General features: G+C 41.6%; 1 protein-coding gene across 1 annotated transcript in view; it reads left to right on the top strand.

Annotated features, from left to right (window-relative positions):
• Nucleotides 1-26,393, top strand: part of CDC42BPB (CDC42 binding protein kinase beta) — a 134,217-nt gene that overhangs the window by 66,492 nt on the left and 41,332 nt on the right. The window contains exons 6-16 of the mRNA XM_003799330.3: nucleotides 8,363-8,456; nucleotides 10,593-10,793; nucleotides 12,364-12,612; nucleotides 15,026-15,105; nucleotides 16,016-16,182; nucleotides 16,396-16,515; nucleotides 17,762-17,895; nucleotides 19,113-19,355; nucleotides 21,728-21,838; nucleotides 23,220-23,464; nucleotides 23,576-23,681. Of these exons, the coding sequence (XP_003799378.1) occupies nucleotides 8,363-8,456; nucleotides 10,593-10,793; nucleotides 12,364-12,612; nucleotides 15,026-15,105; nucleotides 16,016-16,182; nucleotides 16,396-16,515; nucleotides 17,762-17,895; nucleotides 19,113-19,355; nucleotides 21,728-21,838; nucleotides 23,220-23,464; nucleotides 23,576-23,681 (1,750 nt within the window). The remainder of the gene's footprint in view (nucleotides 1-8,362; nucleotides 8,457-10,592; nucleotides 10,794-12,363; nucleotides 12,613-15,025; nucleotides 15,106-16,015; nucleotides 16,183-16,395; nucleotides 16,516-17,761; nucleotides 17,896-19,112; nucleotides 19,356-21,727; nucleotides 21,839-23,219; nucleotides 23,465-23,575; nucleotides 23,682-26,393) is intronic.

Below are 26,393 nucleotides of genomic sequence, written 5' to 3'. Positions count from 1 at the left end.
TTTTTTTTTTTTTTTTGCAGTTTTTGGCTGGGGCTGTGTTTGAACCCTCCACCTCTGGTACATGGGGCTGAGGCCCTACAGCTTTGAGCCACAGGTGCGGCCCAGTCTCATTACTTTTATCTTTAATTTGTTTCTTCCAGGAAGCTAGGTATAGATTTTATTATTAACATATAAATTGATCCTGTATTATTTCAGTTGGTCCTCTTCTATTTGTGTGGGTGGCACACAGGAGAGGGTGGAGGCTGGGGGACATGATGAAAAGTTTTCTAAAGTGGGCTGAGATCCTGGGAGTGCCCCATCATGAGGAAGGAAGAGGAGGGGGCTAGATCTGCTTCTGCTTCCTGGGGTGTTGGCCTTCCTTTGTTTTCTCCTTCCTCTCTCCTTCTCTTCTTTCTTTTACCTCTCCCTTTCTTTCTCTTTCACTCTTTTCTTATAAGAGAGGGATGCCAGAAAATTAGCAAATGTGGAGAAGTCTTCTAAATGTCCCCCCAAATGCTATTAATAGCTATTTGCACTTCGACCTAAGCTTAGCCTTTTGTCCCATATAGAGAGACTTATGAAAAGCTTACTTACCTCTAGTGTCCATTGTAGCATCCAGCATCTCCTTTTCATAATTTTCAGAATAGTCACATTTTGGGAGCAGTGCCTGTGGCTCAAGGAGTAGGGCACCGGCCCCATATACCAGAGGTGGTGGGTCCAAATCCGGCCCCAGCCAAAAACTGTAAAAAATAAATATAAATAAATAAACTGTTTAAAAAAAAAAAAGTAGTCACATTTTGAAGGGGATCAATAAATTCCTTCTTTCCGAACACTGGTGGAGCCTATTGGGAAGTGAACATACAGTATATTGGGGTTACAAAAAAATGTATAAATTTTAAGAAAAGAATCACCATATTAATATTGTAATACTCAAGTCCCATTTGACTTCTGCAGTTATAAGCAATACAAAATAACAAGCATTATCAGTATATATTGAGTATTACAATGTTAATACAGATTTTTCCTTTCTTAAAATGTGTATACATTTTTTTGGCATCCCTTATATATAATGTATGAAGATTTTGTTCCTCTGAAATAAATTTGGGATTTATTTAAATATGAATTATGCATTCATTCACTGTCAAAACAGTATTTTTTTTTTATTTCTTTTTTAGAGACGTAGTCTCACTTTGTCACCCTCAGTAGAGTGCCGTGGCGTCACAGCACTTCCAGTCTTGGGCTTAGGTGATTTTCTTTTTTTTTGAGACAGAGCCTCAAGCTGTCACCCTGGGTAGAGTGCAATGGCATCACAGCTCACAGCAACCTCCAACTCATGGGCTCAAGCAAGTCTCCCAAGTAGCTGGGACCACAGGCACCCGCCACAACGCCTAGCCATTTTTTTGGTTGCAGCCGTCATTGTTGTTTGGCGGGCCCAGGCTGGATTCGAACCCGCCACCTTAGGTGTATGTGGTGGTGCCCTAGCCACCTGAGCCACAGATGCTGAGCCAAGCTTAGGTGATTTTCTTGCCTCAACCTCCTGAGTAGGTGGGACTACAGGCGCCCACCGCAACACTTGGCTATTGTTTTGTTGCAGTTTAGCCAGGGCTGGGTTTGAACTCACCACCCTCTGTGTATGAGCCACAGGCCCCACCCTCAAAACAGTATTTTTATTAGTGAAAATGATACATTCAGCAGGTAGTTTCATTTTGATTTTTTTCTTTAAGTCTTAAAGATTTTATTTTAATTGAAGTTCTTATAATAATACGAGACAAAAATACTTGTTTTTTTTTTTTTTTGTATTCTGGTTTCCTTAAACAATTGCTGACATGGTAAGTTTATTCTTTGACTGACACAGTGTCACACAGATAGGTGTGAACACTTGGATTCACGATAGGGAGTGTGAAATAAGCACAAGTTTGGAAGCAGACAGCAAATCACTGATCCTCACTTTTCTCTTCTGTAAAAAGAGGACAATAACATCTACCTTACAAAGCTGGTTGATCTGAGAATTAATTGTGACAGTTTGTATAAAGCAGGTACTGTATCTGTCATTTAATATCTAGTAGCTTGCTGGTTCTCAGCAAAAACATCATTTAAATCATTGTCATTGGCTCGGCGCCTGTAGTACACTGGTTACGGCACTGGCCACATACACCCAGGCTGGCGGGTTTGAACCCAGCCCAGGCCAGCTAAACAACAATGACAACTGCAACCAAAAAATAGTTGGGCATTGTGGGGGGCACCTGTAGTCCCAGCTACTTGGGAGGCTGAGGCAAGAGAATCGCTTAAGCCCAAGAGTTTAAGATTGCGGTGAGCCGTGATGCTACAGCACTCTACTGAGGGCAACATAGTGAGGCTCTGTCTCCAATAAATAAATAAATAAATAAGTCGTTGTCATTTATACTTGTTTTAGGAAGGGGTTTTGTAACTTATCAAAGTCCATTCTTCTTTATGTAAATTTTATTGAGATATATTCAGAAAAGCTCCCAAATTGTAGGTATACAGGTGAGTGTCTACAAAATGCATTTGCTCATGCCAGTACTCAGATAAAAAGCAATAGCAGCCATGCCTAAAAAATTTATGGGCCCATCATACTCGCCCCCCCCGCCCCGGGTGGTCACAGCTTCCTTTCCTTAGTGCCATCCAGCCATCTGGTAGACTTTTCTGCAATGATGGGAGTATTTTATAATCTGTACCATTCAGGACAGCAGCCACTGGCCACATGTGGCTGTTGAGCACCTGAAACGTGGCTGGGTGTTTTTAAAGGGCTAAATGCTTAATTTGAGGGGTTTTTGAGACTGGATTTTCTCTAGTGTATAGGCTGGAGTGCAGTGGTGTCATCATAGCTCAAGGGAAGCTCTGACTCCTGGACTCCAGCCATCCTCCTGCCTTCGCCTCCCAAGTAGTAGGACTACAGGCATACACTGCCATGCCTGGCTAATTTTTTTTTTTTTTTTTTGAGACAGAATTTTACTCTGTTGCTCTGAGTAGAGTTCTGTAGCTCACAGGAACTCTTGGGCTTGAGTAATCCTTGCCCCAGACTCTTGAGTAGTTGTGACTACAGGTGTACCCTAGGTTTGTTTTTTCTTTCTATTTTGGTAGAGACAGGGTCTTGCTCTTGCTCAGGCTGGTCTAGCAGTCCACCTGCCTTGGCCTCCCAGAGTAATAGGATTATAGGCATGAACCACTGTGCTTGGCCACGCCTGGCTAATTTTTAATATTTTTATAGAGACAGGGGCTTAACTGTGTTGCCCAAGCTGGTCTCAAACTCCTAGCCTAAAGCCATCCTCCGTCCTGGGCCTGCCAAAGTGAGGCCCTGTGCTGGCTGAATTCTTTATTTCATGTAACTTAATGTGAATCTGAATATTTTTTCCTGATCCATGTAAGAGTAAATTGTACATATGAACCACATCATCTCTCAGTGCTTACTACTACTATTTAATCTTACCATCTGTATTCAAATTTTGTCCATTGACCCCGGGGCATCACTTATAGTATTTCCTTCCCAGAAGTACAGATAGATGGAATCTAGGATCATATGTTATATTTAGTTCTTATGTCTTTTCAATCAGTCTCTTAATCTGGAATAGTTCCTCATTCTTTCTTTGTCTTTTATGACATTGATACATTTGGAGAACATTGACTGTTTGAGGAATTTAGCATCCCATGCTGGCACACTTCTCACTTGGGGTTGGTCGGATGTTTCCTAAGGCTAGATTGAGATTGCATTCATTCTCTGTCAAGAATGTGTGTGTATAAATTTATGTTCTTCTTAGGGTTTTATGCCTGGAGCCACACGGTATACATCTGCCCCACAGTGGTGATCCAATAGATAACCCAGTTAAAATTTTGTTAAAATTTTCTATGGTATAGTTAGTAATCTCTTCTCTCAGGGGAGATACTTGAAGATCATGCATATGTCTCTTCTTCTCAAAAATGTCCTCCCTAGATTTAGTGTTCATTGACACTTATTGCCTAGACCTGTTTTTGCATGGTTCAAAATGATGATTTCCAAACTCCAGGCCCTCTTTAAAGACCAATCATCAGGCAATTTAAATACAGGGGTCCTGGCTCAGCACCTGTAGCTCAGCGGCTAAGGGCGCCAGCCACATACACTGGAGCTGGCAGGTTCAAATCTAGCCTGGGTCTGCCAAACAACAGTGACAACTACAACAAAAAAAAATAGCCAGGCGTTGTGGCAGGGGCCTGTAGTCTTAGCTACTTGGGAGGCTGAGGCAAGAGAATCATTTAAACCTGAGAGTTGGAGGTTGCTGTGAGCTGTGATGCTACAGCACTCTACCCAGGGCAACACAGTGAGACTCTGTCTCAAAAATAATAATAATAATAATAATAATAAATACAAGGGTTCTTTTTTCTCCCAGGGTTTATAATTTGTTATTGTCTTCATTATTTTTGTGTTCAGATTGTCCCATTTTTGGCATTCTTGGCATTCTTCCTGCCTCCAGTGTTTATGATGTGTCCTCCTCAGTTTTTGAAAGTGCCTTTAGTTCTGGCTCATCTCGTACTTCTGCACCCCAATTCAGTTACTTCTCTTCTGAAGCTCTAGTTCTTTTAGTGAGGAATGGTTTTAAAAACCAAGTTCTGGGTGCTGGGAGTGCTCATTCATTACTTACAGTGGTGTCTACTTCAAGGCCCCCTCAATGGAAAGAATTAGTAAAATATAGGTATATGTACACATGCTTTGATGTACCTATACATCTACCTGTACTGCTTTGGAAATCCCATGTTAACTTCCTGGCTTCTCCTATTCCATATTTTTGCCTCCCCCCCAACATTTCTGGCTCCCAGCAACAATAGCATGTTGATTCAATTTGTTCTGTCCTATAATGTGTCTAAAGTAGCTTTAGTATTTCTCTGCCTGTATGACTACAAAATCTACTGAGAAGAGCTCGGAATTTGTTTGCAATTCTCCCCATGTTACTGGTGTCCTACCTCTCAGCTCCACTAATTCAAGTTCAGTGTTCATAAGTTACTTAGATCGTTTTGCTTTTACTATCCCATGATACCCTCAGTGTTGTTATGTTATTTATTTGAAATAGAGTTGGGTTCACTGGTTCTAATCAGTTTTCTGTTTTAGACTTTCCTTCCTTCCTTTTTTTTTTTTTTTTTCCAGAAGACAGAGTCTCACTCAGTGGCCCTGGGTAGAGTGCCATGACCTCATAGCTCACAGCAACCTCAAATTCCTGGGCTTAAGCAATCCTCCTGCTTCAGCTTCCTGAGTAGCTGGGACTGCAGGCAAGCACCACCATACCTGGCTAATTTTTCCATTTTTGATAGAGATGGGTTCTTGCTCTTGCTCAGGCTTATCTTGAACACCTGAGCTCAAACAAGCCACCTGCCTCAGCCTCCGGAGTTTTAGGATTATATGCATGAGCCACAGCACCTGGCCCCTTCCGTCTTTGTTGACTTAATTTTATTGTTTATGTACATAGAACATTAGTATGCTTCTAAAACACCAAAACTTTACAAAGATATACTAGGAAAAGTGTCACTCCTTCCCTATTCCATCTACCTCATTCCCCATATCCATGATAAACAGCAAGCCCGCTGTCTTCTGCTTTACCATCCCTGTGTCTGTATATGATAAGCAAATGTTTTATTTCTCCTTTTTTAGATAAAAGCTAGTGTACTAAATTGCTAACTTTTTGCATTTTGGGTTTTTTTTTAATTTATATGTACATAGTACTCATATTTGCATAGTACTCTGTTATTTGTAACTGCTGAGACTCAACAAGTCTCCTGTGAGTGGTTAGGTATTTTCCAGTGTTTTGAGATTATAAATAATGTTGTGATAAATTATATGTTTTTGTATTGTTTGTGTCTTTAAGGTAAATTCCTAGAAGTAGGATTACTGGGTCAAAAGAGGCATAAAATACATAAATACCTTTGTTAGACATGCAGATTTCCCCCTTAGGGATTACCTTTTTATATTCCCACTAGTAGAATGGGTAGTGCAGGCTCAAACATTTTTCATACAATTATTTTCTTTTTCATTTTCCTTATGAGTTGAATATTATTTTTATATCTTTGTGTACCTGTATGAGTTGTTTATGTGTTTTACCCATTCTTCTGTAGGATTTCTGGCTTTCTTCCTTCAATTGTTAAAGGAGAATTTATCTGTTATCTGTGTGGTACATGTCACAAATACTTTTTCTCAGTTTGCCATTTGTTTTTCAACTTTACTATAATTTTTTGGCATGCAAATCTAAAAAATGTTTTTAATATAATTACATATGGACTTTGAGTCATAATTAGAAATCCTTTGTTTACCCCCAAAGGAAAAAAATCCAATTTTTGTTTTATTAGTTTTACTTTTTTACTCATAAGTTTTATTTTTATATATGGACCATGGACTCATTTGGAGTTTTTTGTTATATATGGCACAAAGAATGGGTATGATTTTATCTTTAAATACTTTTCTGGATGTCACAACACTAACACTGAAGCTATATTTGCCCCAATGATATGACAGCACCCATTGAAGCTATCTTTGCCCCAGTGATTCAAGATGTCATCTTCGTCATAGACTCAGTTTCTTTTGTTCCATTGCCTTCCTACACCTCTCCACATACTCACCATACTGCTGTAATTATGGAGGCTTTATGATGGGCACTGAAATCTTATAGGGCTAATCCCATCACACCTCTCTGTTTTTCCCCAGTGCTCCCCTGGTTGTTTTCATGTGTTCGTTTTTCCATATGGTCTTTAATATATTGTCTGCCTTCAGTAAATAGGACATTGATTTTTTTTTTTTTTAACTTATAAATAGCTCAGGCTCCTTAAGGTAGGATTTTTTTATTTTTTAATCTGATGGGCCCTCTCCAGTCTATAGATTCAAGTTTTTTTTATTTTTGGGAAGTTCTCTTGGATTTAGTTTCAAATATTGGTTATGTTTTATTTTGATTTCTTGAGGGACTCCAGTGATATTTATAATTGGCTTTCTTTGCCTGTGTTTCATTTCATTCACCAACTACTTTCTCCCTCTTTACTTCTTTCTTTACCTCACATTATTTTTCTAAATCTTTTCCTCCCTTTCTTCAGTCTTTCATTAGATTTTTATTTGGATTTATTCTTCTTTGGACATCTTACAATTTAGTCTTCATTTCTGAAAAAGTTGTTATCTTCTTCTATTTCTTTCCTGCATTAAAGAATTCTTCATGTTTTTGTCTAGTTTCTTTCTTAGTTCTGGGGGGTTTTGTGGTTCTTTTAAAATGCTATATGAGATTTTGTGTTTTCTTTTTCATATTTCTGAATATTTATTTGAGGATACATATTTCTATGTGGAGTGCAATGCTAGAGTTTTCTTTTGCTTTGTTGTTGTTTCTGGTTTTTTGGTAAGAATTGTCATCTTTTACTTAATTTGTTTTTGAGATTCATCCATGTTGTTGGGAGTCATTGGTTCTCCCATTTGTTTTCATTGAGGTAGAACATTCCATCACATGAATAGAGACCAATTTGTTTGTCCATTCTCTTGAAGGTAGACATTTAAGATTTTTTCTACTTTTTGGCTGTTATGAGTAGTGCTTCTGGGAACATACTTGTACTTATCTTTTGACAGACATCTTTCTTTGCTTTTAAAGCTTTATGTCCCCTTTCATACCATTCACATAAGCTCATTTTCTGCCAGGAAAGAGGGCTAGTGCTCTAACTGCCTTGGCCACATACACATGTGTTTGGAAGTATGTAGAAAGGTAGTTAAGAAAATGGCTTTAGTGAGAGTTGACTTGTGTTTACTTTCTTGCTCTACCACTTGCTGCTGTATAACTTTGGGCAGATCTCTCTACTTTCTTGTCTTCATGCATAAAATACAATTTGGTGATATATGGTGGTTTGTAGCAGTCTTGCCCCCAATCTTCACTGACTTTCTTACTTCATTAAGTGTCTACTCAAGCTATTCACTCTTTTTCAGTGGTAACAACCACCTTCCATGCACCTCACTCTGTCCCTTTACCTTGTTTTATATTTCTTCCTTGAACTTAGCATGTAGCTTATACTCTGAGATGACATTGCATATGTATGTATTTGTGTATTTGTTTTCTGACACCTCAGCTTGTGTGCAGAGGCACCGTTCTTGACCCCACATTGCCTATCACAGTGCCTAGCACTAAGGAGGTGCTCAGGAAGTATTTGTTAGCTGGGTGGAGAGATGGATAGGAAGAAGCATTTGGTCTGTCCAGGTTAATGAGTGGCAGTGGTAAAGACTGCTGCTATCATACAGACTGAGCCCTCACACAGAGGCATTTTTCTTAGATTTTTCATGGATAGTATTAGCATTTTCTGAACTGATCTACTGGTTAGGGTCTTTGACTTACCTATTGTGTTGCATGGAAATGGTTAATTTATGTATTTATTTTACTAACAGAGACATTAAACCTGACAATGTCCTTTTGGATGTGAATGGTCATATTCGCCTGGCTGACTTTGGATCATGTTTGAAGATGAATGATGATGGAACTGTAGGTATTTCTGTTGGAGATTTTCCACTTAGTTTTGGGTTTGGCTTTTAGTTAGAAAGGGCTTGAATTTAAGCAGCCAAGTTTATTAATGTAAATTAAGAAAGTAAATCCATTTGGGAGGCAGTAGAAATTTTCTATTCTGGGAATTTTTTTTTTAATTTGGTATCATCTTTATTGCTTTCTATGTTCGCAAAAATAATATGTATGCCTTCCAAAAATGGGGAGTCAACAGTTCTCCTTAAATCCCTACACAACTAAGGGCATGCTGACACTACAGCAAATGGGGGCCACTCTTGGGTTTTTCCTTAAAATGCTCCATCCAAGCTGGTCAGATGGGCAGACAATAACTGCATAATTGTACATTCTCACTTTTGTTTGGGGCAGGTAACTGCCTGTCAGTCGTTTTCTCCTTATGGGTTCTTCATATTTGGGGTATGATCAAGGCCAGTTGACATTCCCACTGCAGAATAGGAGGTTGCTCCTGAATTGGCTAGGGCCTCAGGCTGAAGTGGTCTTAACACTACAGTCATACCAGTGTGTGCTGAGTGGTTTGAAGGGGCCAGTTAGCAGCTGCTTCTGGCAAACTGTACTTAACTGCACTAGGAATACTCTGCGTCTCCTGTCGCCACTGTCACAATTTTATTCTTACACATTTGGGAGTTTATTCTTCCTTAAAACCTATACTTACTAAAAAACCTAACATAAAATACTTCTGTAAAAGAGAGCAGTTCCTTCATTTCTTGCTAGTAAGTCTTCAGGCAGCAGTAAAAGAACCCATAAAACTGGCCTCAGTTGAGAGGGTTTTAAAAGGAATGAAGTGATTTGCTCACTTTTCTTCCCACAAAACCAGTCTTCTTGTTTTTAAAAGTCTTGGCTACCAGTTGATTAATTGATGAGTTGGTGCTATCTTTAAATGCAACCTCCCAGTGACTAAAATGGATGTGAGTTAGACTGGGTTACCCTTCTTACTGCATATCACCTCCATCATGGTGGACACTTAGCAGGAGTTACTGCCTAACATCCTCAGTCATCTCACATCCGCAGCAGAACTCCTGTGGGCAGGGCAGTGTACTAATACGGAGAAGTGGCTGATCATGTGATCAGGGCAGAATCCCATACTGCTTCATGGAGACTCAGCACTTCTCACCACTGTTGGCTTCAGGTGCTGCTTGTACCTGTGGCTCTTTTCTCTGAGGGGGCTCAGGGGAGAGTTTGGCCTTTCCCCAGACAGACCTATGATTGTTCTCTCTCTGGTTCCTGCCTGACCCTCAGTCTTCTAGACTGAGCAGCCTCAGGGGTGGCTCTGTGTGTTCCAGTAGATGATTCCCCAGTTAACTAGTCTCCTCTTACTTCCTCTGTGATGATGGATGTCCTTGCTGGTGGCAGTTTTCTAACCATCAGAGCTGTTGCTGTGTTCAGGCATGTGCCTGCTAATGGTAATAGCTGAGGATTTGTTTACTTCCTCCAGGGAAGTAAAGGCCAGGGAGAGAGTTGGGGGAGGGGTGGTAGTGATGGTCTTAGCCTTCTTGTTCCTGTCTAGGGAATGCCTAAGTACCTAGCTGATGCCTAAACACCCAGCTAATGCTTAGACCAACATCTAGGTGTTCCCATTTGGGAGACCACAAGGTGGGTTGTAAGTGAGCAAGCAGCCTTAGCATCTCTTGGGGGCTTGTTGGAAATCTTGGGCCCCATCCACAGTCTCCATTCTAACAAGAGCCTCTTTAACAAGAGTCTGTATATGCTGCATGTAATAAAAGTCAGAAAGCTAGCCAATCACATACGGTCCCCAGACCACTCTGGGAGCAGTGATGGAGATTGTGAGACATGCCAACCTTAGAGACTTTGAGAAGTTGCAGTTTGGGGGGCCATGGTAGCCATTCGGGCATCGAGAAAGAGACCACATTTGTAATAGTCTTATTCATTCTGGGAACTGTTCAATGTTTAGCGCTACAAGAGAAGATTTATTTGCATTAAATTTTGAGTTATTAAGCTTTTAAATCATGATCATTCACCAGTTTTATTCCATGATTATCTTATATATCTCCTGCTGCCCCCATATTTTTTAGAGAAAGTAGTTAGAAATAAGTGGTTAGAGATGCTCTTGGGTTTCCTTTCAGCACCTCCTTCTCCCCTAAGGTTCAGTCCTCTGTGGCCGTGGGCACACCTGACTACATCTCACCGGAGATTCTGCAAGCAATGGAGGACGGCATGGGCAAATACGGGCCTGAGTGTGACTGGTGGTCCTTGGGTGTCTGCATGTATGAGATGCTCTATGGAGAAACACCATTTTATGCAGAGTCACTCGTGGAGACCTATGGGAAGATCATGAACCATGAAGTAAGATAGGTTTCACATCCCTGTTTCTTTATGTTATCTGGCTCAGACCTTTAGGTAAAGAGGGAGCCCACATAGAGGGAGGGCAATCAGTTAAGGAGCTTATGAAGCAGTTCAGGAAGAGATGATGGGGTTTATACCAGGCCAGGGAGAGAGTCAGGAGGTGGGATCAGCACTAGGTGCTGACACAGGAGATGCGGGCATGGGTAGAGGAGGAACTTCAAGGGTGTCCTGAAGTTCCATGTTGGAGGCTGCTGGAGTCGCTGAGCTCACACTCCCTAGGGGAGGAGTGGGTTTCTGTACACAGATGTAGACATCTGCATTGCCTGTGTTGAGTAGAGGGGCACCTTGGGATGACTGGGGGGCAGGTCCAGTTGGATACTTTGACCTGTGCTTCTAGATTTGTCCATTAGAGGCTTTGATTCTCAAATCTGTTCCCCAGAAATCAGCTATTGTAAGTGATCACATGGCCCCATCCTTCCTTGATGCTGTTTCGTCCCTTCTCTTGTCTTGTCTTCTTTCTTTCTGAGCTGTTCATTTTCTCACTTCAATATTGTTTTCTAACCATTGTTTTCTCCCCTTTTTTTGAGACAGAGTCTCACTCTGTCACTGAGTAGTGTGCTATGGTATCTTAGCTCTCACAGCAACCTCAAACTCCTGAGCTCAAGTGATCCTGTTACCTCAGCTTCCCAAGTAGCTGGGTCTACGGCACATGCCATAGCACCCGCCATGGCACCTGGCTAGTCTTTTCTATTTTTAAAAGAAATAGGGGCTCGGCGCCTATAGCTCAACCGGCTAAGGCGCCAGCCACGTACACCTAAGGTGGCGGGTTCAAATCCCCAGCCTGGACCCACCAAAACAACAATGACGGCTGCAACCAAAAAATAGCCGGGCGTTGTGGCGGGCGCCTGTGGTCCCAGCTACTTGGGAGGCAGAGGCAGGAGACTCGCTTGAGCCCAGGAGTTGGAGGTTGCTGTGAGCTGAGATGCCACGGGACTCTACCCAGGGGGACAGTTTGAGGCTCTGTGTCAAAAAAAAAAAAAAAAAAAAAAGAAATAGGATCTCACTTTTGCTCAGGCTGGTCTCAAACTCATGATCTCAAGCAGTCTACCCATCTCAGCCTCCCAGAGTGCTAGAATTACAGGCATGAGCCACAACACCTGGCCTGTTTTCTTTTTCTCACACTCACTCAAAAACTGAGCCAGATAACATACTGCAGTCTGCCCATCTCACACTCTGAAGAGGTTGTGCCCATTTACATTCCCACCATAGTATCTTATCAACATTCTTTGCCACCTTGATGGGTAAAAATTCTTATTGTTTTAATTTATGTACAGTGTGGTAACAAGTTTGCCATGAATAAAGGCAAAAAGATTAATAGTTTTCTTTTTTGCCTTTCTGGAATTAAAATTCATTAGCTTTGGTTTGCATTTAGTTACCATGAACTATGGTAACAAAATGACTGTTGCCTTGAGCAGTTGTTTGTACTTCATTTCCTGTAATGTCTACACATCTGAAATTTTTCTGAATATGTCTGCTTATCCACTTATTCCTCCTTCTCCCCAATCCCTAGGAACGATTTCAGTTCCCATCCCATGTCACAGATGTATCAGAAGAAGCAAAAGACCTCATTCAGAGACTGATCTGCAGCAGAGAGCGTCGGTTGGGGCAGAATGGAATAGAGGATTTCAAAAAGCACGCATTTTTTGAAGGTCTTAATTGGGAAAATATACGAAACCTAGAAGCACCTTATATTCCTGATGTGAGCAGTCCTTCTGACACATCTAACTTTGATGTGGATGATGATGTGCTAAGAAATACTGTAAGTGCGGATATTTTTTTTGTTTTCAATATTTTTTCATAGTGGATCTGAATATTAGCAGTATTGTGTTGATGTGGCTTATCAAGTTAATAAATCTTAGAACTGTACTGATTTTTTTGAAACTTAGCACTTGTATCAGGACACAGTGTACCTTTTATTTCAGCCTTCAGTTTAGTCCCTAGTGTCTCTTTTAAAAAATTCTGGTGGCTCGGCGCCTATAGCTCAACCGGCTAAGGCGCCCGCCACGTACACCTAAGGTGGCGAGTTCGAATCCCCAGCCCGGACCCGCCAAAACAACAATGACGGCTGCAGCCAAAAAGTAGCCGGGCATTGTGGCGGGCGCCTGTAGTCCCAGCTACTTGGGAGGCGGAGGCAGGAGACTCGCTTGAGCCCAGGAGTTGGAGGTTGCTGTGAGCTGTAATGCCACAGCACTCTACCCAGGGGGACAGCTTGAGGCCCTGTCTCAAAAAAAAAAAAAAAAATTCTGGTTACTCAGTCCAAGTAAAGTTGAATTAAACAGGCCTTTTGTTTCTGAACTCATTAGAAATATTTTTGGGCTCAGCACCTCCTCAGCAGCTAGGGCGCCAGCCACATACACGGGGGCTGGCGGGGTCAAACCCAGCTCAGGCCTGCCAAACAACAATGACAACTACAACAACAGCAGCAACAATTAGCTAAGCATTGTGGCGGGCGCCTGTAGTCCCAGCTACTTGGGAGGCTGAGGCAATCACTAAAGCCCAAGAGTTTGAGATTGCCTTATTGCCTTGAGCTATAATGCCACAGCACTCTACTGAGGGCAACATAGTAAGACTGTCTCAAAAAAAAAAAAAAGAAAAGAAATATTTTTTGCTTTTATTTCCTGGTACTGAAAGCAGTGTCACATACATTATTATATAGAGCTTCTCTACAGCCCTGTCAGCACTTAGGCTTGACCTACAGTCTAGTGGATAGTGTGTCAGCGTCTTAGTTTTTGGTCTGTTTCTCTGCATCTGAGAGTGCATTAAATCTTTCTACCATTATAGGTCTCAGGGTCTACCTTTATGTTTCTTTATACAGAAGAAGTTCAGGAGCCACAACAATGATAATGAATTTTATTATATTCATTTTATTTCCCTCTATGAAATTTAAGATTATAGAATTTCTAAGTTAGGTACCAACTATGGGACTTTTCTGGTATTCTGGTGTGGTCTGACAGGACCCCTTTGTCAGAAGTACCTTTGGTCCTAGAGAGTTTTGTTCATATTTTATAAAATTATTTTGTGACTTGGTTTGGGGATAGAGAAAATAAGGTTTAACCAAGTAAAAGAAAAATCTTGTTTATTACTCCTTTTTTTGTTGTTTCTAAAGAAACAGGGTCTCTTTTTGTTGCCTAGGCTGGAATGCCATGGTGCATTATAGCTCATTGTAACCTCCAACTCTTGGGCTCAAGTCATCCTTCTGCCTAAACTTCCTGAGTAGCTGAGATTATAATAAGCATGCACCACGGTGTCTGGTTAATTTTTATTTCTTATAGAGACAAGGTCTTGCTGTGTTGCCCAGGCTAGTCTCAAAGTCCTATCTTTAATCATTCCTTCCAAAGCACTGGAATTACAGGCATGAGCCACCAGGCCTACCTATTACTCCTTAGTTTAGAAAATTTCTCCTACTAAAATAGTGTGTTATTTGCTCTGTATGTTTTTTATCCCTCAGAACCTCTTAAAAATAAATGATTATGACCTTGGGAAAACTCTTAAGAAACAGAGGTTCTTAGGAGAAACTGTTAAGTACCCCAGGTAGCTTCATGAAAGACTTAAATCTGTTTGCATTTAATATTTGCCTTGATGGCTCCACATTCAGAGTAAGAGCTGAACTTTTAGTCAACATGGAGAAAAAACTGAGGAAAGTATTATCGTTGTGAAAGGATTTTTTCCCCTAGACTCCAAAGAAACTATTTCCACATTGAAATTTCCCTGATAAATAACTTTGGTTATTTTTGTAATAAAGAAAGATCCTCAAGCAGAAAAACAGAATTGTTATAAACTTATTTATCTAAAATAGTCTACCTTAGAGTTCCAAATTTTCCCTCTGCCTTGGGCGTCGGCTCTGAATCCTCAGATGGGCTTCACCTGTTTTTGGCATTACAAAGTTTGAAAATCACTAGCCAGATCCCATTTTGGCCTGTGCTGTTATCATCAAAGTTAGTGCATTTATCCTCTTAACTACATTGTATTTACAATGGATAGAGCCAAGAGTGAGAAATACAGAGCTGCTAATACTGTGCTCCCCTGAAGATGACGCCAGGGAATCAGCGTTCTCCAAGGCCTCACGATTCTGCCCAGTGCTGCCCTCCTGTCAATATGACTATAATTCTTTCCTCTTTTTCCCTGTTTGTTTGAACACAGATTTCATTTTTGTTGTATATGTTCTTATGCAGGAAATATTACCTCCTGGTTCTCATACAGGCTTTTCTGGATTACATTTGCCATTCATTGGTTTTACATTTACAACAGAAAGGTATGTCTGGATTTATCATTCCTCAGGCAGAACCTTCCCTGGGGGTAGGAACAGTTCTTGAGAGAGTACTTCTGTGCATGTGCATGCTTGTGCCAGGAGGGATGGGAAGGCTTTACTCAGAGGTGTTAGGTGGTTTTTTGTCCTTACAAAATACATATCTGATGACTGCATGTGATAATGTATATCAGGATTGGCAAACTTTTTCTATAAAGCTTCAAGTAGTGGCTCGGCGCCTGTGGCTCAAGTGGCTAAGGCGCCAGCCGCATAGACCTAAGGTGGTGGGTTCGAATCCAGCCCGGGCTCTTATTGTTAAATAAGGGCCATCTTTGGCTTTAGTCTGTGTCCCTGGTGTGTATATCATTAAGTCATTGGTCTTTGATGAGTGGCTTGGCCATGCTGGCCAGAGTGCTAGGGTTTGCAATTTAGTCTGTAGGGGAAGAAGATGAACCTGCAAGGTTGAAGGAGCTGTCCTGGGTTGCTTAGCCAGTTATTGGCTGAGCCAGGACACCCCTGATGGCATGTGCAGCCCTGGTCACAATACTCTTCTCCAGGCAAAGGTCAGTGCTACCCTTTAAGCCTCAGTCATTGTGCAGAATGCCTTCTGTGTTTGCATTCTAGATAAGCATCAGTGGTGATATACTACTTCTATTTCCCCTCCTTCGCAGAGGCATTTTCTCTAGCTAGACTTAGGGGAGGTCTTTTTTAGTGTCTGTTGATCATCCAGGCACTTAGAGTAAGGAAGGCTCTTGTCTAACTTTGGCTTCATAAACAATAAATTCTTTTCACAGATATGTTTGTTTGTTTTTGTTTGCTTAAAAAAGACAATATTTCATCTCAGGAAGTTTTTAAATACTAATGAAATCACTGTAAATCCTCAGCAGATCAGAAAGTCTGTTGCTTTATTTCACAGCTGCTTTTCTGATCGAGGCTCTCTGAAGAGCATAATGCAGTCTAACACATTAACCAAAGATGAAGATGTGCAGCGAGATCTAGAGAATAGCCTGCAGATTGAAGCATATGAAAGAAGGATACGCCGGCTGGAACAGGAGAAGCTGGAGCTGAGTAGGAAGCTGCAAGGTGAGAGGCACAGCTGGCTCTCTACAGGCCAGGGGCCACTGCCACAGGCCTATCGTTTTTTGGTTTTTGGTTTTTTTGTTTTTTTCAGTTTTTGGCTGGGGCTGGGTTTGAACTTGCCACCTCCAGCATATGAGGCCGGTGCCCTATTCCTTTGAGCCACAGGCGCTGCCCCACAGGACTATCTTGCATTCAAGCTTTGTCTCTCTACCTTAGAGTCCACCCAGACTGTGCAGTCCCTTCATAGTTCCACACGGGCCCTGGGCAATTCAAACCGAGATAAAGAAATTAAAAAGCTAAATGAAGAAATTGAACGTTTGAAGAATAAAATAGCAGGTAAATGTTTTAAAGTATAGCTTCTTTAGTATGTATTGGACATGATCTTTTAAAAGGAAATTTTTAGAGTCCTTTTTATAAGATGGAAAAGCAAAAAAAAAAAAAAGTAAGCTTTAGCAAACCTACTTAGAGTTCTGATATTTTGTTAGTATATATGAAATTATGTTCCCCACTTGCTTAATTCTAATAATACATGTGTATATCTGGATTTGTTTTGTTTGTTTGTTTGCTTGAGGTAGGGCCTCTGTGTTGCCCAGGCTAGAATACAGTGGCATTGTCAGAGCGCACTGCCACCTCAGACTCCAGGGATTAAGCAATTCTCCTGCCTTAGCCTCCCAAGTTGCTGTGACTACAGGCATGAGTCACCACACCCAGTTAATTTTGGTTGGTCTTGAACCCCTGACCTCAAGTGATCCTCCCATCTTGGCCTCCCAGAGTGCTGAGATTATAGGCATGAGCCACCACACCTGGCTCCTAATCATATAATTTTATAGTTAAAATCAGTTCCTAATATTTTATCCATAAGGTCTTAGATGATTTTATATTTCTTTATCTTAGTTTTTCTTTTCTTAACTCTGGGGCAGAGTTGCTAGATCTTCTTTCTTTCTAAAGTTTTCATCAGTGTCTGTGCCTACTTATCAGTATTGCAGGTGCTAGACTACTGTTACCACCATTCTTAGGGGGTTCAAAGGCTATCAAGGCTTCCAAAGACTCAAATCACTTTTAAGCCCTTACTCTTAATTTCAAATGGTTTGGCCCTGCAGTTATCTCACTATAAATCACTTTGAATCTGTTACCTTCTGTCCATTTCCTATGTGGAACATCATCATCCTGATCCAGAATATTACTTTGATTAAGTTGGTTATCCACTAATACCTTTATTGTACACTGAGAAAGGTCCAAGAACTGTGCTAGGTCACACAAGTTTACAAAGACTAATGCAGACAGGTATGTGCCACCTAAGGGCTCATAGTCCTTGGAGAAGAGAGCTGGCAAACAGATGACCAAATTAAAGTATGGTGAGCCTGCTCACTACCAGTAGGTGAGTGGTTGTGCCTGTGAGACTGTGTATGTATGTGTGTACATGCACGTATGTGAGTGTGTGAGAGAGGAAGTTTAAAAAACCTCTGAATGAAAAAAATTGTGAATTATTAAATAATTTGCTATCAGTAAGTCATCTAACATAAAGTTCCCGGATAATATCACTGCATAGAAAGGAACATAATTTATTTCCTCCATTGCTCAGATTCATGTAGGCTTGAACGACAACTTGAGGACACAGTGGCACTTCGCCAAGAGCGGGAGGATTCCACGCAGCGGCTGAGGGGGCTGGAGAAGCAGTACCGCATGGTGCGGCAGGAGAAGGAGGACCTTCACAAGGTGAGCAGTCTGGGTGCTGTGAGAGGTTTACATGACTTTTTGAAGTTTTATTTGCTTGAGTTTGTGCAGATGTTCGAAGACCTCTTTGAACTTGTGTGTGGCCTGTCTCTGTGCTGAGTGCAGGACACAAGGGCAGACCTAGCTTCAGGATCAATGCTGCACCCAGTGGATGCACAGCCCCTAAGCAGAGTCTCCCCTATTCTCCAGTGAGCATCCAGTCCAGAGGGCATCATAGCATCTGCGGTGACACATGCTGTGTCTGTCACCTGGGTTTTCCGCCCTCCTTCTCCCCTGTACCCCTGCAGCAACCTCTGTCCTCTGCTTTAAGAAGGGACTTCTGGTGATAATAGGGAACTGTAAAAGAGACCATTTGTTAAGATTTAGGCAATTCCTTTCCTCATAACTCTTTTATAAGTTGATTTGCAGTAAGATATTTGAAGCTTTGTGCTGAATCACTAGTGTATTAATACCACAATTATGTTAATGTTTTCTAAAATACATTTATTTATGTACTTGATCTGGCAGTTGTGGTAATTCTTGCTGTTCTGGGCCCAGATCTGTCAGCTTGCTCTAGATCTTGTCACTTCCAGTCTTAGACCAACAGGAGTGACAGTGACTGAACAGCTAGATGTTGACCACTGGCTTCAGGGAAGCCAAGGCTGTCAGTGCAGCCAGTGGTAAGGCCCAGGTGTAGCTGTGTACCTGGAGGGACAGTCAGCTTACATACCTTAGTCTAGTGAAGGGCTAGCTGGGCAATGATTATTTTTATACAGTTCTTCACTTTGATTCAAATACTAAGGATTCCTGTGTATACATGTCCTTTTCTATTTCTGCTGTGTAACTAGATTGAGTACCCAAATTTGTGCTTCATCCACCTCTGTGAGTGTATAGATGATGCGGGGAAGAAGTTGACAATTAATGGGGCCAGGCATCGTGTGAGCAGGCTACTACTACATGTGGTTTCAGGGTCTTTCTGGTGTGCACTTAATTCTTAGCACATGAGCCCAGGTGGTCTTCCTAGTTGCATGTGTGTCTGGAGTGGAGCAGAGCAAAGGGCTTTTTCCAACGTCAGTTCTTAGATCTATGGCTCTAATCTATACCCAGCACTGGCTATCACTTTTAACTCTTTAATGTATTGTAACACTGACCTTCCAGCCTTCTAAATCTTCATTAATTAAATATGAAACATTTATAACATCTGTAATCTTTTCATTCAGCAATTAGTTGAAGCTTCAGAGCGATTGAAATCCCAAGCCAAAGAACTCAAAGATGCTCATCAGCAGCGAAAACTGGCCCTACAAGAGTTCTCAGAACTCAATGAGCGCATGGCAGAACTCCGCTCTCAGAAGCAGAAAGTGTCCCGCCAACTCCGGGACAAAGAGGAGGAGATGGAGGTGGCCATGCAAAAAATTGACTCAATGCGGCAGGAAATCCGCAAATCTGAGAAGTTCAGGAAAGAGGTACCTTTTGGAATGTATCAGATTATATTGATTGGACTGTCATATAATCTTAATAAAACCTCTTTGAAGGGCAGTACCTGTGGCTCAGTGGGTAGGGTGCCAGCCCCATATACTGAGGGTGGTGGGTTTGAACCCAGCCCCTAGCCAAACTGCAACAAAAAATAGCCGGGTGTTGTGGTGGGCGCCTGAAGTCCCAGCTACTTGGGAGGCTGAGGCAAGAGAATCACATAAGCCCAGGAATTGGAGGTTACTGTGAGTTGTGATGCCATAGCACTCTACCAAGGGTGAGAAAGTGAGACTCTGTCTCTAAAAAAAAAATCTTTGAAAACTTGGACATAACTTGGCAATTACATAAATTACCTTAAAATGGATCTTAAATTTTACGTAAAGCCGTGTAAATTCTTCTGCCAAAGCATTTATTTTGTAATTGTCATCCATCCATCAAAATCTATTTGTGAATTTTCTTTTTTTTTTTTTAAGACAGAGTCTCACTCTGTCCCCCAAGTTGGAGTGCAATGATGCAATCATAGTTCACTGCAGCCCAAACTCTTGGTCTAGGGGTGTCCAACCTGACACATGCCAATTATTTAAGGCCTGTTTTGCTTATCTGTGGTATTAGATATTACAGAAATTATGCATAGACCTTTTTATTTGCTCATCAGCTTTCATTAAGTGTTAAAATTCATGGCCCAAGACAACTCTTCTTCCAATGTTCAGCAGGGGAAAAGGGGGTTGGCCATGCCTAGCTTAAGTGATCTTCCTGCTTCAGCCTAAATAGCTAGGATTACTAAAGATTTCTCTGTCATGACATGATAGAGCATGGCTTGAGTAAACGTGAACATCTATAGTCCATGTGGGGTAGACAGAAGTACAAGAACAAATCTTAGCCTAATGTACTTCAAGTCAATTTCTTTAGATCAGCAGTTCTGTAACTTCTGGTTTTAGCCCTCCTTTATCTCTTAGAAATTGTTGAGGACCCCAAAGAGCTTTTCTTATTGTGGTTATAGCTCTTAATATGTATTTCTCTTAATAGCAGAAATTAAAACTGAGAATTTTTTCCTTTACAATGGTAAACCCATTATAATATGTTAACATAAATAACATTTTTATAAAAAGCTATTTCTAAAACAATTTAGTGAGAGGATTGACATTTTTTACATATTTGTACTTTTTTAGTAACTGGCTTTATAGAAAACACCTGGGTTCTCATATATGTTTCTTATATTCAATCTGTTATGCTATTTTGGAAAAATATTCTAGATCTGGCTGGTAGCTCACGTCTGTAATGATAATACTCTGGGAGGCTGAGGCAGGTGGAGCACCTGATCTCAGGAGTCCAAGACTAGCCTAAGCAAGATCAAGATCCCATCTCTACTAAGAATAGAAAAATTAGCTGGGCATCATGGCAGGCACCTATAATTCCAGCTATTCATTGGGCAGAGGCAGAAAAATGAATTACTTAAATCCAAGAGTTTGAAATTGCTGTGAGCTAGGCTGACTCCAGTATAACCTAGCCTGGACAATTGAATGAGACTCTGTCTTTTAAAAAAAAAAAAAAAAAAGTATTATATATGAAGAAAACCTGGCTCCTGAAGTTTCAGACCCCTTCACAGGACCTTTCATTTTGAGATCTTCTGTGCAAGATGTTCTAAATGTTCTTCTGTTAATAGATGATTAACAGATCTGTTAACTGATCTGTTACTATTTTAAGCAATGCTTGAAATAAAATTTTATTAATATTTACTACTTGATAACAGCAAATTCAAGCAAGTTCACAGCAATCTCAATCTCTTCTTTCACATTCAGGGCTCTTTGTTATTTAGCCTCAAAATACCTATTTGTTTTCTTCCTAGATAGTTTATTTTGCAACTCAAATTTTGCAGCCAAGCACAACTCAAGTTAATGAGGTTCCTAATTAGGAATTACCATTCCAAATATTGATGAAATGATACAGTGTGGATACCTGCCTTGGAATGATCTGAGCATAGACATGTAGAGGAAGCCAGCCTGGTGCAGTGTGTGGCCTCAATCTTGTGCTCTCCTTTTGTGCATGTTTCAAATTGTCCTAATAAAAAAACCCACATTCTATAGATATCAGAACCACTTGATTTCATAAGTCAGTATCTTTTCTTAAAAGTTAATCTCAATTATCAGTTTAAATTAGAATTTAAGTTGTTTTATTACTAACCAGTCATTGCAGTTAAACCTCAACACATATTTCTTAGCTATTAATTGTGATAAAATTTGGTAAAGGGTGAAGAAAGAAAAAGATCCTCTAAGGTTTTGTTCTCCTAGAGGTCCTTTGGGTGACAGTCTAGCTAATGATGCAGAGTTTGTTTGGTGTTAATAAAAAGTGGATCTTCTTTCTGTAGCTGGAAGCTCAGCTTGAGGATGCTGTTGCCGAGGCCTCAAAGGAGCACAAGCTTCGTGAGCACAGTGAGAACTTCTCCAAGCAAATAGAAAGTGAGCTTGAGGCCCTCAAGGTAGTGCTGGGTTAGGGTCTCTACTCTTAGCCAGGAGAGAAAGATTTTCATCCTAATGCTGTTATGTGGAAATCATCTTCCATCACTTGTCCAGATAAGACACAGGGCACTTGGGGGAACAGGAGTGACCCCTGCCTTCACAACAGCCTCCATTCTTAAAGAATAAGTTCATTTCTTTCCTTCCTTATATAAAAGTTTTAGGTAATTCTGCATAACTTCTAGTAAACTAACATCTAATCAGTTCATATCTTTTTTCACGTCCTGATTTTCTAAATTGAGCAGAGTTCAGTTTTGGAAAAGCCCCTTCAAGCTTATGGCATGTTACTGCCTGTGTAATAGACAGGCTGGTCATCCATCCAGGCTAGCTATGGGGCCAGAGAACAACAAGGAGACCAGGGAGGGGTTGAGTGCAGAAGGCTGCAGTGGCCAAGTCTGACAAGGGGTCTGGTGGCTGGGTCTCCTGGTCAGCTTAGCACAGCCTGGGTATCCCTACCTGTGAGGTGGGCGCCATGGGTCTTCTTTCTCCTCCCACCTTGGGGAATCCATCAGCTCTTCCCACGGCCTTAGACATCTGTTCCTCTCCACTGTGTTTGTCACTTCCTGATCCAGCCACCAGCAGTGTGGCTTGCACAGACCTTGGCAAACTTGTGCCTGAGGCTCCTTAGCCTGTGCTAAGCTCAGCCTCCTCTCCACATGGCAGCCAGCATGGGCTTATCAGTCAGAAGTCAGAGTGCTTTGCTTCCATAGTCAGGGCCTCACTGGGCTCCTACTGCTCACCCTCAGCTGCCCTCCTGCCTTGTCCCTGGTGATATATGCTGCTACCCAGCTTTGCCTGCCTCTCTCTGTGTCATGAGCCTGTTCCCACCTCATTCCTCTTACCCTAACCTGTGCCCTTTGCCTCTAACCTGACATCTCACTTCATATGTCACCTGCCATCTCAAAGGTGCCATCTGTTGTGTGTCCCCCATTCCTTATTACATGACCTGTGTTAGCATCTCATCTGTTCCTTTGTTGGATTGCTGTCAGTGTCTTCCCACCTTCAACCCATAAGAGGAGAGACCTCAGTGTCACCCCTGTCACCAGAAAGGGGCGTGGCTCTGAGCCCTCAAAGACAATGTTGTCATGTGAATAAATGACCGGGAAGAGGTCACAACAGTGTGGGACAGAGCCTCTGGGCACCCAAGTAGATCCCCTCTGCAGGGCAGTTCCTGTCATTCCCTACATACTGGTTCACATTACCCAGGTCAGCTATGTTACTTGGTATAGTCCTGGCACAACAGCATTCATTGAGATGGTGCCTGTACATGGTGAGGATAAAAGAACAATATGACCCTTGGGAGGACACAGAGATTTGTCAAGTTACTTTAACCTTTATCTTCAGATGAAGCAAGGAGGCCGGGGACCAGGTGCCACTTTAGAGCATCAGCAAGAGATTTCCAAAATAAAATCCGAGCTTGAGAAAAAAGTCTTATTTTATGAAGAGGAATTGGTCAGACGTGAAGCCTCCCATGTGCTAGAAGTGAAAAATGTGAAGAAGGAGGTACATGATTCAGAAAGCCACCAGTTGGCCCTGCAAAAAGAAATCTTAATGTTAAAAGACAAATTAGAAAAGTCAAAACGAGAACGGTAAGTTTTCATGGGCTCCTCCATTTAGAAAATGGAAGCTTATATCCACTCCATAAATATGAATATTAAACAAGTTATACACTTTTAAAACTGTTTCTCTTACTTTCTCAGGCATAATGAGATGGAGGAGGCAGTAGGGACAATAAAAGATAAATACGAACGAGAACGAGCAATGCTGTTTGATGAGAACAAGAAGTTAACTGCTGAAAATGAAAAGGTAATTTAAGTTAGCTAAGTTTGGCTGAGCACAGTGGCTCATGCCTGTAATGAGCACTCTGGGAACCTAAGGTGGGTGGATTGCCTGAACTCTGGAGTTAAGAGACGAGCCTGAGCAAAAAGCAATGTCTCTACTAAAACTAGAAAATTTAGCCAGGTATTATTACAGGTGCCTGTAGTCCCAGCTACTCAGGAGATTGAGTCAAGTCTGGGCCCAACAGTTTCAGGTTCCTGTAAGCTATGATGACACCATGGCACTCTCCCCAGGGTGACAGAGTGAGACTCTGTCTCAAAAAAAATAACAAAACCTGAGTTTGCTATTTTGTGTGGAAGTTGTGCTTCTTTTCATTCTTGAGTATTAGAAGTTGGGTGTCTTTTTAAAAACGTAGCCACGGCTCAGCGCCTGTGGCTCAATTGGCTAAGGCGCCAGCCACATACACCTAAGGTGACGGGTTCGTATCCCCAGCCCGGGCCCGCCAAACAACAATGATGGCTGCAACCAAAAAATGGCCAGCACTGTGGTGGGTGCCTCTAGTCCCAGCTACTTGGGAGGCTGAGGCAGGAGACTCGCTTGAGCCCAGGAGTTGGAGGTTGCTGTGAGCTTTGATGCCATGGCACTCTACCCAGGGGGATAGCTTGAGTCTCCATCTCAAAAAAAAAAAAAAAAAAAACGTAGCCACGTACCTTGTAACAACATTTTGGTGAACTGTAGATCACATATTCAATGGCGGCCCCATAGGATTATAAAGTAGTATTTTTACTGTACTTTTCCATGCTTAGATACACAAAATACTTACCATTGTGTTAGAGTTGCCTATAGGATTCAGTACAATAGCATGCTGGACAGGCTTGTAGTCTAGGAACATTGGACTATACCATATAGACTCTACTGCCTAGGTTTGTGTAATGTTTGCACAACAACAAAATCACCTAATGAAACTTTTTTCAGAAGGTGTCCTGTTGTTACATGAAATATGACGATATTTTAATTTCTAAATGAGGTAATACATTTAGTTTTTTAAATAGGATGTTTTCATTGAGTTAAAAGGTGCTAATTACCCAAAATCACTAATCTCAGTTTTAAGTTTAGATGACTTAAAATATGACTGAAATTAGATACAATCAGAAAAAGTCCGTATCAGTAATTTAGTTTGGGGCTCTGTGCCTGTAGCTCAGCAGCTAGGGCTCTGCCACATATACTGGGGCTGGTGGTTTAAACCCAGCCTAGGCCTGCCAAACAATGACAACTACAACAAAAAACAGCCAGGCATGGGTGGCACCTGTAGCTCAAGGAGTAGGGCACCATCCCCATATACCAGAGGTGGTGGGTTCAAACCTGGCCCCAGCCAAAAACTGCAAAAAAAAAAAAACAACTGGGCATTGTGGCAGGCACCTATAGTCCCAGCTACTTGAGAGGCTAAGGCAAGAGAATCACTTAAGCCCAAGAGTTTGAGGTTTCTATGAGCTGTGACACCACAGCACTCGACCAAGGGTGACATAGTGAGACTCTGTCTCAAAAAAAAAAAAAAGAATTTAGTTTGGAAACATTACCTGGCATAGGGACCTCATCCAAAGTCATAGCTTAGGGAGCACAGAGAGGAGGTAGTAAGCTGGCTACAGCATATGATCCAGAGCAGTGAAAATCTGATGAATTAGGCAAGTTATTGCTATGGGGATCAGCTACACCCTCCCCCCTACAGAGGCCCAGGACAGGAGGAAGCCCTTCCAGAGTTTTCAATTGTTGGGGGAAACTGTCCATTGAGTGGAAAGCTTGAAAAGGTGGGCAGACTTGAACAGTATACAGCAACCAGATTCAAATGCCGATTGGAGTGGATTTGCCATAAGTTTGGTGACTTGCAAGGCAACCATACAAAGAAGGTCTCAATAGCCAGGGGGTTGGCACTGTGTGAAGGTCATGAGTAGATCTTAGCAGGGGCCTAAAGCACAGCTGTCTTAATTCGGCCTGCCAGAATCAGAACTCCACTCTTGGGACAGGCTAAGGGACTCCTGTACCCCATGGGAATTGGGAGTCAGGGGGCTCTGTGAGACCTGCCCCTGAAGAATTCTTGTGAGCTTTGAGATCCCAACCTGGCAGGATCTGACTGCTGAGGAAACAGTCAGGTGATCACCAAAGGCAACTAGGTTTGGAATAAGGACCATAGTGGTTGCTGGCTTTGCTGTCTCCTAAAAAAAAAAAAGAAACACACAGTGCCACCTGGTGTCCCAGTGACATGTTGCAGCATAACTGTCATCAATAGCAAGTACTTCAGTTTGAAACTAAGAAGGCAGTGAGAAGGAAAACGGAGGACAAGGAGGTGAACAAGAAGAAAGAGCACATGAGGCAGAACCAGAAAAATTCTGGCAACTATGAGTAACCACAATAGAGGAACTCCCCCAAGGGACTATATGGCACCTACTGCAGAAGACTTTACCTACAAAGAATTAACAGACTTAACAGGAAGGAAGTTTAAAATATGATGATGAAGACAATAAAAGGAATGGATAAGAAAATGGAAAGACAGAACCAAAAGTAAGACAAGAGGTATGTAGAATATAGAAAGGATATGACAGAGCTTAAGGAAAATAAAGAAGACAGTCAGGGAATGTAAAGATGCAGTAGAAAGTATCAAAACTAGGTTAGACCATGGAGAAGAAAGAACCTCAGAGCTAGAGGGTAAAGTTTTCAAGTTAACCCAGGAAGTTAAAGAGGCAG

Source organism: Otolemur garnettii, unplaced genomic scaffold (genome assembly GCF_000181295.1).
Source record: "Otolemur garnettii isolate 467f Iridium unplaced genomic scaffold, OtoGar3 scaffold00149, whole genome shotgun sequence".
Taxonomy (NCBI): domain Eukaryota; kingdom Metazoa; phylum Chordata; class Mammalia; order Primates; family Galagidae; genus Otolemur; species Otolemur garnettii.
The sequence above is the reverse complement of the archived record's forward strand: the minus strand, read 5'-3'. Positions and strand labels throughout refer to the sequence as shown.